Source organism: Lepidochelys olivacea (genome assembly GCF_965140295.1).
Source record: "Lepidochelys olivacea isolate rLepOli2 genome assembly, chromosome: 4".
Lineage (NCBI taxonomy): Eukaryota > Metazoa > Chordata > Testudines > Cheloniidae > Lepidochelys > Lepidochelys olivacea.
Genome location: NC_140414.1, coordinates 26,533,959 through 26,547,242, shown reverse-complemented (window position 1 = coordinate 26,547,242; position 13,284 = coordinate 26,533,959). Strand labels below are relative to the sequence as shown.

Genomic DNA, 13,284 nt, shown 5'->3' with positions numbered 1-13,284 from the left:
GCTCTTGGAATCATGTGCATATGTGAAAAAACATTTTGAAAAAAATGTCTAGCCTTTGTAGTTGCAGAAGCAAGCTTCAAAACATGAACGCAGGTTCCTAAAACCAGAAAGCAAATAAAAAGAATCCAAAATGTATTATTTTTAAAGATCTTATGCATTTTAAGACAGTTTTATAATTTTGGGGGCCTGACTAGTGATTTTTTTGAATGCTTGAAGTTGGCAGTACTGGTACCATAATCTGACAAATTAGATCCTTATCCTTAAATCCAAGGCACTAATTCTTCCCCTGCCCAGTTTTCACAGGTTCCTTTGCTTCACCAATATTTGCTCTTAGTGCTGTTGAAAGATGCCAGCTAGACAGCTATTGACACCCCCTTTAATGATGATAAGCCACACGTGAATGTTATATGCATGAGGGGTGAAATCCTGACCCCAAAGAAATTAGTGACAACACTCCCATTGATTTCAATGGGGACAAAATTTCACCCCTAGGATATATATCACTGTTGGTCTGAAACCTGTGCAGTTATTTACATCAGGGCCAAGTGGGGGGTGGAAAAGGCTATCATTCTGACTTGGTAATGTTCTACACTCCCTTTGCCCCGATGTAAATGGCTACACAAGGGGCAAATTTGCACTGTGGCTTTATGTACCATGCCTGCTGTGTGAATAAGCAGGAGACTACTATTTCCAAGGCTGTCTTTTGAGATGGCTCAGTGGGAGAAGAGAACGGAAAGGTGACACTGGCCTTTTGATAACAATACATTCACTTACCGAAAACACTACTGGTAGTTTTTTACATTGGAATAAGCACAGAAGCTTGAGCTTAAACCTTATTTTATAAACCGCATAGCACCATCTAGTGGAAATCAGTTGGTATTACCCAATTTTAATTCCAAATAATAGCCATATCTGCATTAAAAAAACCCCTGATATTTGTTATATATAACACACACATGCACACACAATGCCATTAAAATAAAATTATATGTATTTACTGTTCTGCATCATTTGTATACTGGTTCTCAGAAAACTCTATACTCCCCAAATGTGGATTGCTGTATATAGCTGTAATTCCTTCTTGCCATTCTAGCGACAATAATAAATCACATGATCTTTTGGGTCATGGTTTCTGATAATCTCAGAACCCCTGGATAGAAATAAATTATCCAGGTAGGAGTTTCCTGAACAGCTAAGCCTGACTGTTGTGTAAATAAATGTAATACTTTGTTAATTTAAAATGAGTGTTAGACATGCTTATGAAAAAAAAATTATAGCATGTATAGTAGTCACATAGGCCTCAACTTGTAAAGTATAAAAGAATCCAAGGAAATGTCCTCTTGCACGTCTGTAATAAATTCAGGCTCCCACTCCCATTATTCTGTGCTCTCTCATGCCTGATACAGGGTCTCTCTCTCTCTCAAGTCTTCTCTTGTGGTATGCTTTCTTTGAAGTGCTCTTTCATTCTATTCCCCAATGCATTTTCAACTTCTCCAATATACTTCTCTACTCCTCCAATCTCTCCCATACGTTCCCTTCCCCCTCTTTGCTCCTCCACTTCACCTCCCAGTTGTGTTTTGCTGCTCCATCCCTGTCGTATCATAGCAGCAGTAAATAGCATCTACAAAATCCAGTAGCCGTGTCCACATTTGGAACACATGTGGCTTCCATGTGCTTCAGTTACCTTTTGTATGATTACTGAAATATTTGATAGAGTGCCCTCTTCTGGTGGGGCAGCTCTGCGACATCAAACATCAAAGCAAGTGCTGCATTATCTGGGGCATTTGCCAACCCAGTTTGGGGAGTTCAGATTTTTTCTGTATGTCAGCAGGTATTCAGGTCTAAATGCGGGCTATGGGGAAGCTCACTTGCCAAAATGTAATAATTTTTGTCTCATTATTTTTATGACACTGAATGACATTAGGTACTAAGTATTTGGTATTTTTGTTTGTTTTTCTTTTTTTAACTGGGTTTAAAACACCCTAGATTCTCTTTTCCCAGTTTCCCACTGGAACCATTTTTTCCTGAGCAAGTTATAAATCTCTGAAAACAAAGATTTAGAGCAGTCAAGCTGAAATGTGTTGAACAAGCAAGATTTCAAAAGAAATTCCAATGTCCCACTGAAATCAACTCAACAAATTCTTTCCCCATCAGTGAGATTAAAAATAAAAATAGACTAAAAATTAACTCCCCACAAGGAAGTATTGCTGACCCTCCACACGAGTACAATTTGTCAACTCCGGGGGAGTGTATGTATGGGAATGGTCCAACAACTTTTCCTAGAGGTGCACAAACAGCCGTAGCCTCAGCTTGTCGCCATGGTTGACCTGCTCAGGGAAGTGCTTCGAATGAGATTAAGTATCAGGGGGTGGCCGTGTTAGTCTGTATCCCCAAAAACAACGAGGAGTCTGGTGGCACCTTCAAACAGATTTATACTCCTCCTTGTTTGAGAATGAGATTAAATGGCTACCTCTGTTGATCCATTAATCTAGTATGGTACGGATGTAGTACCTACACCTGAGTCTCTGAGAGTCTCCAAGTATTTAGAAAATAGAGACCACCGTGCCTGCCTCCCACACCATGGGAGAAATAGCTTAATTAGCTGACAGCGTGGCGAGCCAAGTGACAGTGATAAGGGTGCCACTAGAAGCCTTTTCTTTTTGCGAATACAGACTAACAGGGCTGAAACCAGGGATAACGGAATACCTCTGGCGGGGGCCGAAGGGCAAGAGGAGCTGGGACCAAGGCAAGAGCAGCTGCTATGAATACCGCAGCGCAGGAGAAGCAAGGGGGGTGGGCGCAGCTGAGAGCAAGGCAGCACCGGCTGATGACTAGGAACCGAGGGGCAAGCAGCCCGGGCTGCACAGGGACTCTCCCAGGCCGGCGCAGGAAGGAAGGAAGGAAGGAGGGGCAGAGAGGAGGAGGCTGGCCCTGTGAGTCAGCACAGCCGCGGCAGAGCAGGACCATGCGAGGACGGTCTGTGAGCAGGACGCTCGCCTCAGTGCTGCTCTGCGGGCAGCCCCAGCCCGCGGGAGCCGGCGCGGCAGCGGCTGCTCACAGACCCGGCCCGGGGGCAGCCCTGAGCCACTCCTCGGACAGGCCGGAGGGCCAGGAGCAGCCCGCGGCCTTCGACCCGGCTGTGCTGCAGTTCCTGGTCTGCCCGCTCTCCAAGCAGCCGCTGAGGTGAGGCCGGCCTCCCGCCCCTTCCCTTGGGCTCGGAGAGCTTCGGGGACCCTGGGGAGCTGCTGCTGCCGCCGCACGGGGCAAGCCCGAGACCCTGGCCCCGTAATTCCTGCCGGCAGCCAACACGCCCCCCTTCCCCGCCCCCGCGGCGCCCTCTGCCCGCCAGCCACGTGGCTCCCGCCCCGTCCTGCTGGGAGACGAGATTTTAACCCAGCAGGGACCCGAAGTGACACGTCACTGTCCTGCTGGAAAACACAGCAAGAGCCTCTCAGGCGGGGCGGGCAGACTTGCTGGCCTGAGGGCCGCCCCGGCTTTCGGAAGTTGCATGGAGGGAGGGTTGGGCGGGGGCTGTGCCTCCCCAAACAGCCAGGCGTGGCCCGGCCCCCGCCCCCCGGGACCCCCGCCCCATCCAACCCCCCCCCATTCCCTGCTGGGGCCCCCCCCCCGGGACCCCCGGCCCCTTCCCTGCTGGCCCCCCCCGGGACCCCCGCCCCATCCAACACCCCCCCATTCCCTGCTGGCCCCCCCCCGGGACCCCCGCCCCATCCAACCCCCCCCCATTCCCTGCTGGCCCCCCCATCCAACCCCCCCCATTCCCTGCTGGGCCGCCCCCCCCGGGACCCCCCCATTCAACCCCCCCCATTCCCTGCTGGGCCGCCCCCCCGGGACCCCCCCATTCAACCCCCCCATTCCCTGCTGGGGCCCCCCCGGGACCCCCGCCCCATCCAACCCCCCCCCATTCCCTGCTGGGCCCTCCCCCCCGGGACCCCCCCCCATCCAACCCCCCCCCATTCCCTGCTGGGCCCTCCCCCCCGGGACCCCCCCCCATCCAACCCCCCCCATTCCCTGCTGGCCCCCCCCCGGGACCCCCGCCCCATCCAACACCCCCCCCCATTCCCTGCTGGCCCGCCCCCGGGGCCCCCACCCCATCCAACCCCTCCATTCCCTGCTGGCCCCCCCCCCGGGACCCCTGCCCCATCCCGCTCCCTGTCCCCTGACCTCCCCAGTAACCCCCGCCACCCCATCCAACTCTCCCTCTCCTTCCTGACTGCCCCCCCCAGGACCCCTGCCCTATCCCTCCACCCCTTCTCCCTGTCCCCTGACTGCCCCCCGCCACATCCATCCACCCCTTCTCCCGGTCCCCTGACTGCCCCCGGAACCGCCACCCCATCCAACCCTCCCTCTCCTTCCTGACTGCCCCTACCCCCGGGACCCTGCCACATCCATCCACCCCTTCTCCCGGTCCCCTGACTGCCCCCCGCCACATCCATCCACCCCTTCTCCCGGTCCCCTGACTGCCCCCGGAACCCCCACCCCATCCAACCCCCCCCCCTTCCTGACTGCGCCCCCGGGACCCCTGTCCCATCCAACCACCCCTTCTCCCTGTCCCCTGACTGCCCCCCGCCACATCCATCCACCCCTTCTCCCTGTCCCCTGACTGCCCCTGGAACCCCCCACCACCCAACTCTCCCTCTCCTTCCTGACTGCCCCCCCAGGACCCCTGCCCTATCCCTCCACCCCTTCTCCCTGTCCCCTGACTGCCCCCCCCCCGGGACCTCTGCCCCATCCATCCACCCACCCCTTCTCCCTGTCCCCGACTGCCCCTGGAACCCCCACCCCATCCAACCCCCCCTCTCCTTCCTGACTGCCCCTACCCCCAGGACCCCGCCACATCCATCCACCCACCCCTTCTCCCGGTCCCCTGACTGCCCCCCGCCACATCCATCCACCCCTTCTCTCGGTCCCCTGACTGCCCCCGGAACCCCCACCCCATCCAGTCCCCCCTCTCCTTCCTGACTGCGCCCCTGGCACCCCTGCCCCCAATTCAACCCCCCCGTTCCCTGCTCTCTAACTGTCAGAGCCCCACCCACACCCTGACCACCACCCTGAACTCCCCTGTCCTCTATCCAATCCCCCTGCTCCCTGCCCCCTTCCCGAGTGGCTGCACCAGGACAGGCAGCCGTGCCGCCCGGCTGGAGCCAGCCACGCCCTGCGCAGCACCGAGCACCAGGTCCCGCCGGGCTCTGCAGCTGCACTGCCCCAGGAGCTCACAGCCCCCCCCTCCCCGAGCACGGCACTGGCAGCACAGTGAGCTGAGGCTGCGGGGGAAGGGCTGGGGACTAGCCTCCCGGGCCAGGAGCTCAGGGGCCAGGCAGGAGGGTCCCACGGGCCATAGTTTGCCAACCTCTGCTCTCATCGCAAAAGGAGCTGGTTTTTAAATCAGCCATAAAGTTAATTTGAATGAGAGCCTATACCATCAGATAAGTCAATTTTGGCAGGTCACTCACTTCCAATTTTCTGCAGCTGTTCATTAACTGAACTGTATATCTGCCTGGGAGAAGGAAAGGAGTTACAATGGAAGGTAGGGGTGTCTGTGTGTGTCACACCCACTCATGCTCTTCCTCCATTTTCACCTCCTTGGGCATGCTATTTATATCTACTAGAATTAATTGAAACACAGCAAAAAGGTGAGAACTCAATGTAATCTCTAGGGTTCATGACTAGCACATGTGCTCTGTGGAAGCTACAGTTTGCCATAATTTATTTTTACACCTCTGCCATTGCAGACACAAACACAATCGGAAAGTACCCTATGAATAGCCTTGAGAATATAATTGTGAAGTACAACTGAGCTGAATGGCATTTTCTACACAAAATCTTAGTTCACAACTGCACTGCTGTAGGGTGCCCAAGCACTTAAGGAGAGTTTTCATTTTCATAATTTAAATGTTATAAATTTTGTTATGAAGAGTCACACCCTACCTCCATTCTAAATAGTATCTTTATCTGAAGGCATGATTTCCTGCTTTGAGAATGTGTCCTGGTTACTTTCTGTTAGGATAATTCTACTCGTTCCATAGTTTCTAGCTACATACTTCCATTGAGATGTTCGTTTCAGTTGTCTTTCACCCCCCTCCAAAAATAAAAAAAACACCCCAACCCAAAATCTTCAACAACAACAACAACCCAGGTCATTGTATCTACTGTTCAATTTTTTTTAACCAGGTATGAAGCATCCACCAATGAACTAATTAACAAAGAGCTGGGCATCGCGTATCCGATCATTGATGGCATTCCTAATATGATCCCTCAGGCCGCAAGGATGATTGACAGAAAGGCCCAGGGTGAGGAACCGAAGCAAACCTAGATAGCCGTCATCATTCAGACAAAACCTGAAGACTAACCTACGCCCACAGTAACTGGGGAAGAAAGATGTTTCTGTCACTGCCTACGCTAACTGTACTTGTTCCACTGTTGTCCTTAGTGGGTCTGTTTTATTCAGCCAGTGTGGATGAAAAGTTCCCAGAGGGCTGCACCAGCACAACCAGTTTGTGTTTCTACAGTCTGCTTCTTCCTATTACCATACCAGTTTACGTGTTCTTTCACCTTTGGATCTGGATGGGTATTAAACTTTTTAGACACAACTAATAAGGAAAAGCTTGGAAGGCACCACAAAAATAGACTTGCCAACCTTGTGGCTGCTCGGAGAGAGCGATGTATCTTCACCTACCCACACCCTAATATTATATTCCATGCAGTTGCAATAGTCTCCTAGCATAAGTGGTGGTCTTTATTAATCTCCCAATGATGCCTGAAAATGTAACTTTCTGCACAAGCCTTGATGCACAATGGCCTCATTACTGCTGAGAGAGATAATTAAATAACATTTCTCTTGTTCCTCCTCCATGTTAGCATGTCCCAGCAAAACCTATTGGTGAGTTGTAAGGCTATGCTACTAGCCCGTCAAAGTTGTTGTGTCTTTGAAAAGAATAAATGTTGTGCACTGATTGAGATGAATTTTTTTAAATAGGTTATGGTGAGTTTCACTATGCCTCTTTAAATGAGCAGCACCATAATTCGGTAGTTGCCTTGCTGGTTTGAACTGATGTCTGCAGTAGAATGCATTTGTCTTACTGTACTATGGAAATAAAGAGTATAATACATCAAACTTGTATCCACATGTGCTTTGCAGACTCTGCATTAGGAGCTCTTCGGTCCCTACTGAAATGTAGCCACGTTGTAGGTGGCATCCATTTATGTGCCTGTAACACTATAGGTCTAATTTTAGATGGGGTAGTGAAAAGTAATGTCTCTAATTAAATTATAGGGGGAAGGAAGACAGGGCATTTGTTATTACTGAAATAGGCATTATTATGATTGCCAGGATAGCAGAGCTGGCACACCTATTCATGGGATAGTAGCCTGGGGGCTCCTGGAACCTGTGCCAACCGGCAAAGGTCCCTACCAGCTGGGGATAGCAGTAGTGCGGCTTGCAGCAACCAGACCCTCTCCCCAGCCCCTTGCCAGATCTATGCTGTCTGGGGAAATGCAGTACAAAGGGAGTAGAGCAGGGCTTAAAATTGGCCTATTAAAGTACCCGCTGTTTGCTGTTAGGTGACTCTTGGTTCTCACCCATTTCTAAGTCTTAGGTGGGGTAATGCGCGCTATGGAGGTGGAGTGTTTTTTAAAGCGCAGGGACACGTTGTGTATTAATTGGTCTGGGTACACCCTGGTGGTGCACTTCAACATAGTTCTGTTTGAAACTACGGTGTTAAAGTGCACTACTAGGGAACCATTAGAGTGCAAAAGCAGGGTCTGCAGGGACCAATTAACACACAACACATTTGTGCGCTTTAGAAAGCACAGCCATGTTTAGTACATTACCCCACCATGTAGACAGCCCTTAGTCAACCAGTGCCAGTCATATTAACTTAAATAGGCACTCCTAGATGGACAGAGAGAGACAGCTGTGATGTTGAGACACAGAATGGTGGTAGCAAAAGTGACTCCCCTGCATGAGCTAGACCATACATGTACAAATTGTCCTTATGCATACTGTTGCCACCTTGATGTAAAATGCAAGAGGGTAAGGGTGAAGGAGCAGAAAACTCTCCCTACGTAACCTTTTAAGCTTAGGTTGGAAATGTGCTTCCATTTACAGCTCAGTAACAAATATCTCCATCTTAAAATTGAAGAGTAACATCTGTGTGTTGGATACCTATCTGGGTAGTGCGATTTATATACGTTCCTGCAAAGTGCATCTCTGAGCCTGTGATTCTGGCTGGTCACATATATGGGGACTCAGAGCCATCCCTTAGGTATGGTGAATCGGGATGACTGCTGGGGGCCCCGCAGGGGGCAGCGGGGAGCTGAGGGGTGAGGAGCCTCCCCACCAGAACCTTCTCCTGCCCACCGGTAGGTCTCGCTCCCTCTCAGCGCCTACCGCAGATCAGATGTTTTGCGGTGTCAGGAGGTGCTGGCAGGGAGGGGAGAGAAGTGAGGGCGCAGTGTTCTCGGGGGAGGTGGGGCAGGGTGGGGGCAGGGGCGGGGTGGGGGCAGGGCCCAGGCAGAGCAGGGGGAGCAACCCCCAGCAGATTAGAAACTCAGCGTCCATGTCCTGGGTCCTGCATCCCCCTAGGGACGGCCTTGTGGGGACTGGTTAACATTGGTTGTGGCTTCTAATGGCGTAGGGGAAAGCTATTCCTTGCATTGGGATAGACTCAGTCATCTGTGGGGCGCGTCTATAACTTAACTACTATGACCCTAAGTAAGATAGAGCCACTTGTAGAAGTTGACAGAACAAATACAGCAATAAATCAAAGAATACAAGTCTACCAGATTCATTCTTTGCTACCTCCCTGCCCCTCAAGTCTAACTCTGGGAAACAAGAGCTGGCCCCCTTTGGATATAGCACAAGACGACAGCAAGCCATGACACTGCCCAACACTATGAGGTAGAGAGGAATCAGGTAGCATATTTATCCCATTTTCACAGAAACCAAACTACAGGTAAATATTCTTAAAGACTTAGCTACTGAGACATCAGAAGACAGTAATAACACAGTCATAAGATGCTCTAGGGAAAAGCAACTAGTTATAATCTGGGAGGGCAGACAATATTTTTGATGTGTTGCTTAATGAAGCAAAGCTGCAAGCAGGGCATTGGATGCTGTAAGTCATGGCATAAACGGCCGAGTGAACCTGCGTGTTCGCACTGCTGCGGTAGATGCGGGGTGGGAACCGCTGGCAGGGAAGAAGGGCCACCACCGAAAGAAAAAAAAATATTGGATAATAAAGAGTTATTGCATTTGCGGTCTCTCGTGGCATAGATCGGATAACCAGACCACTCCAGTGCGTAGTGCTGATACTAGGAGTTTGGAACATAGAGCCCTTTATGACCCTATGATGCTGTCGTGAGATCTATGCAGATCCTGATCCTGTGCCCATGCTGAGCTCCATTAAAGTCCACTACCCAGATTTCCTGCAAGGTCAAGACCTTAGTCACTCATCCATCTAATTGTTTTTCCATCACCGTTGGTGCCAGACCGACAGAAATCGAAAGGGAGGCCTCCTTTGTAACTACATGATGGTACAGCAGAGGCAGGAGCAACACAGTCATCTCCCATGCTGTGCCACTGGGGCGTCTCCTCCATGGTGTGCGGGGGACCATCTCCACTCAGGACAGCAGCAGTTAGTCTCTGTGGCCAAGTCAATTCTTGGCCCCTAGCGCTGATCATGGAGATGTGTTGTACACACATTGGTTTGCCTGGCCACCACTTTCACATACAGCAGACTACCCAACAGCCATAAGGAGGTGACCTAGCAGTGAAAGAGTACTCCATTGGGTAGTGCTAATATGAGTTTGGAAAATAGAAACCTATGTAGTGAGATCTATGCAGGTTGCCCATGACCAGTTCCCTTAGCCAGCAAGTCATCCCCCCCCACCCAAGCTATTTCATAATTAAACCACCTGCCATTCACTGGGTATTTGTATTAGCCCCTTGCTTTAATCAAACAAAGCTTAATTGCCACGTGTGCCAAGATTGAGAAGCTAATTCTAGCCTACATGGAACATGCTTTTCAGTAATTTCCATGATACTTTTCCCTCCTTCATTTTTAACTGGATTTTAAAATGCCTGATGAATGCTGAAAAGATGTCCTTGTTGGTTATGAGCTATAATAAAGGCGAAGTACTCTAGAGCAATATATTCAGAGCTAACAAAATAATCAAGCTTGATTTCTTACTTTCAAGAATTTCTCAAATGTTTTAGGTGGTGCGCTCCTCAAATACTGCCACACATCATCCACAAGGTGTGTTCTTCTGATCTCTAAACACCACAGACCTCGTGGCACCAGGAAAGAGTTTGCCTACAAAACAAAATAGACAATGCATTACAAGCTTTACATTCTTTTAGTTTTTAAATTGTTAAAAAAAACCCATTGACTTTGGCAATACTTACGTTATATATCCTGAACAGAATTTGGCGGTCAATTTCATAAACCGCAATCTTATCTTGCATGTCAAAGATGCAAGGGTATGCAGTCAGTTTCAACAAAGCCTTCTGAAATTACAAGAAAGTTTCATTTTCAATTAGGAAAATGTATTTAGAATGTCACTGTGATAAAGACAAGCTGGATTATCAGTTCTTCCTCTGTCCTATCTCAGAGTCATGTTATGTACATAAGGCAGTATTTCTAAAAGGAATGTCCAGAAGTGAAATCCCCCATTTGTCTGTTAAAATAGCCACTTACAGGTTCTGTTCCCTACTGTGAGTACCTCAGCTCTAAAGCCTGATATTCTGCACCCTTATTCACAATGCACCATACCTCATTACCAAGTAGTCCCATTGAAATCAGAATCAGGCCCTTGGCATTTTGCATGCACAAGTGCAAGGTTTTCACTTGCAAACTCGGTACACTTCTGAAAGCTGCTTTCGAAATTTGGCCCCAGGCATTATAGTTATAGCAGTGAGCATGATTGCTTACTTTGTTTAAGAGAACTGGATAAATTCATGGAGGCTAAGTCCATTAATGGCTATTTGCCAGGATGGGGGAGGAATGGTGTCCCTAGCCTCTTTTTGTCAGCATGTGGAGATGGATGGCAGAAGAGAGATCACCAATCATTACCTGTTAGGTTCACTCCCTCTGGGGCACCTGGCATTGACCACTGTTGGTAGACAGGATACTGGGCTGGATGGACCTTTGGTCTAATCCAGTATGGCCATTCTTATGTTCTTACGTTCTTAGAGCCTTTGGTGTAGTACCTTGTCAAAGGCTTTCTGAAAGTCCGCATACATTATATCCTCTGGATCACCCTTGTCCACATGCTTGTTGACCCCCTAAAATAATTCTAACAGATTGGTGAGGCATGATTTTCCTTTACAAATGCTATGTTGACTCTTCCACAACAAATCGTGTTCATTTATGTGTCTGATAATTCTGTTCTTTACTATAGTTTCAACCAATTTGCCTGGCACTAAAGTTAGGCGTAAAATTGCTAAGATCGCCTCTGGAGTCTTTTAAAAAAAAAAACTGGTGTCACATTAGCTATCCGCCAGTCATCTGGTACCAAAGCCCATTTAAGTGATTGTTTACACCTGTAGCCAGACAGCCAGCCCCCTCCCCCCCCCCCCCCCCCCACAGACCAGCATTGCTGGAAACACAGGAGGAAGCCGGAACAGGGCACTTAACATATATTCCAGCACAGCCTTTGAAGCTGTGAAAGCACAGGTGTGCTGCTACAATGTGCCTCTGGGAGCAGATACAAGGATTAAGCTCACAGCAGGCAGAGGCCCTGTGACAGACATGGCTCTTAGCCCCTACTAAATAGCGTGATGCACACACACCAACATCCTAGGTGGGAAAATATTTACCCTGATAAAAGAAATGTCCAGTAGTCGAAACTTATTGTTTCTCTCCCTTGCAAGTGTAAACTACTCTTGCGAGAGCTGGCGTCACCCCGACAGACCAGCCTCAATTTGGCATAAGAAAGGAGAAAGAGAATAAAGGAGTACAGAGGTATAAGTAGGGGACCTACAGCACCATGATTTTTGAGTGCTTTTCACTATCTATCTGCTGGTCAGATAAGTGACAGCCTCCCAAGGCTTCTGCAGCTAAGAGGGTCCCTACGCCTTGTCCCTTATTCGTCTTTCCGCGGAATTGAGTGACCGATCCTGGCTTGGCACCGCTGGAATCGAGAGATGCAAGGAGGGTAAGAAGCACCCACACCTGATCTCCTATCTTTAGTGTACACATATTTTGAAATAGAGCTCTATACTTTGTTTTCTTTCTTTGGGATTGTGGCTTCAGTTTTGTAACTTGTTTGTGTGTGTAACATCTCTACATTTAAATAAGTAGGCACTAGCAATTTTGTAACCACATGATTAGAATCTAGCTTAATAAATTGTGGTAACCATTTGTGCATAAGCCTGACTTGTTTTCTCTGGTTTACTGTAAAGCAGCCAACACAATTAAAGAACCTCAGCCGTTTTGGCTCTAAAGCCTGGCCATTAGGTGAGAGTACTAAGAGCCTAGCGTTGAGTTGTGCCGACTCCACGGGGCAAACTCTTGGGGCACCTGTCAGTCAATCCTGGCTGCCCGCTGCGAAGGAGCTCTGAGCTCTAGCAGTTAAAGTCACGGGTGTGGAGAGGCTCTTAGTGCTGCCATTGGGGCACCTGTCAGTCAGTATTGACTGCCCGCTGCGAAGGAGCTCTGAGCTCTAGCAGTTAAAGTCACGGGTGGTTAGGACCTTGGGGCATCCGTCAGCCTAGCCCGGGCTGCCCGCCGCAAAGGGACAGTGCGTCCTAGCGGTTAAAGTCACGGATGGTATAAACGGGCATAGCTGGCACCTCACCAAACATCCTTGGCCGTCGGCTAACACCACCATACTTAATAGTTCTGCAATTTCATATTTGAGTTCCTTCAGAACTCTTGGGTGAACACCATCTGGTCCTGGTGGCTTATTACTGTTTAATTTATCTATTTGTTCCAAAGCCTCCTTTATTGACACCTCAATCTGGGACACTTCCTCAGATTTGTCACCTAAAAAGCATGGCTCAGGTGTGGGAATCTTCCACACATCCTTCAGATGCAAAGGATTCATTTGGCTTCTCCTCAGTGGCTTTGTCTTCCTTGAGTGCTCTTTTAGCACCTCCATTGTCCAGTGGCCCCACTGATTGTTTGACAGGTTTCCTGCTTCTAATGTACACAAAAAACAATTTGCTGTTAGATCTTGAGTCGTTGGCTAGCTGTTCTTCAAATTCTTTATTGGCCTGTCTAATTCTATTTTTACACATGGCTTGCCAGAGTTTATGCTCCTTTC

At 49.2% G+C, this 13,284-nt stretch overlaps 3 protein-coding genes across 3 annotated transcripts in view; 2 read left to right on the top strand and 1 right to left on the bottom strand.

Moving 5' to 3' along the window:
- The window catches only part of LOC311520018 (E3 ISG15--protein ligase HERC5-like), a 46,345-nt gene that overhangs the window by 10,919 nt on the left and 22,142 nt on the right, over positions 1 to 13,284 (bottom strand). Inside the window, exons 15-16 of the mRNA XM_084627191.1 lie at positions 10,424 to 10,525; positions 10,209 to 10,331 (exon numbers count right to left, since the gene is read on the bottom strand). Coding sequence (XP_084483317.1) covers positions 10,209 to 10,331; positions 10,424 to 10,525 — 225 coding nt within the window. The remainder of the gene's footprint in view (positions 1 to 10,208; positions 10,332 to 10,423; positions 10,526 to 13,284) is intronic.
- Positions 2,929 to 6,331, top strand: PYURF (PIGY upstream open reading frame; the record flags this gene model as incomplete). The annotated part of the gene is made up of 2 exons (XM_084627192.1): positions 2,929 to 3,183; positions 6,190 to 6,331. The coding sequence occupies exons 1-2, from the start codon at positions 2,966 to 2,968 to the stop codon at positions 6,329 to 6,331; spliced, it is 360 nt and encodes a 119-aa protein (XP_084483318.1). The 5' UTR covers positions 2,929 to 2,965.
- Positions 6,397 to 7,132, top strand: PIGY (phosphatidylinositol glycan anchor biosynthesis class Y; the record flags this gene model as incomplete). The annotated part of the gene is made up of 1 exon (XM_084627193.1): positions 6,397 to 7,132. One exon carries the CDS (start codon positions 6,397 to 6,399, stop codon positions 6,610 to 6,612), a length of 216 nt encoding a protein of 71 aa, XP_084483319.1. The 3' UTR covers positions 6,613 to 7,132.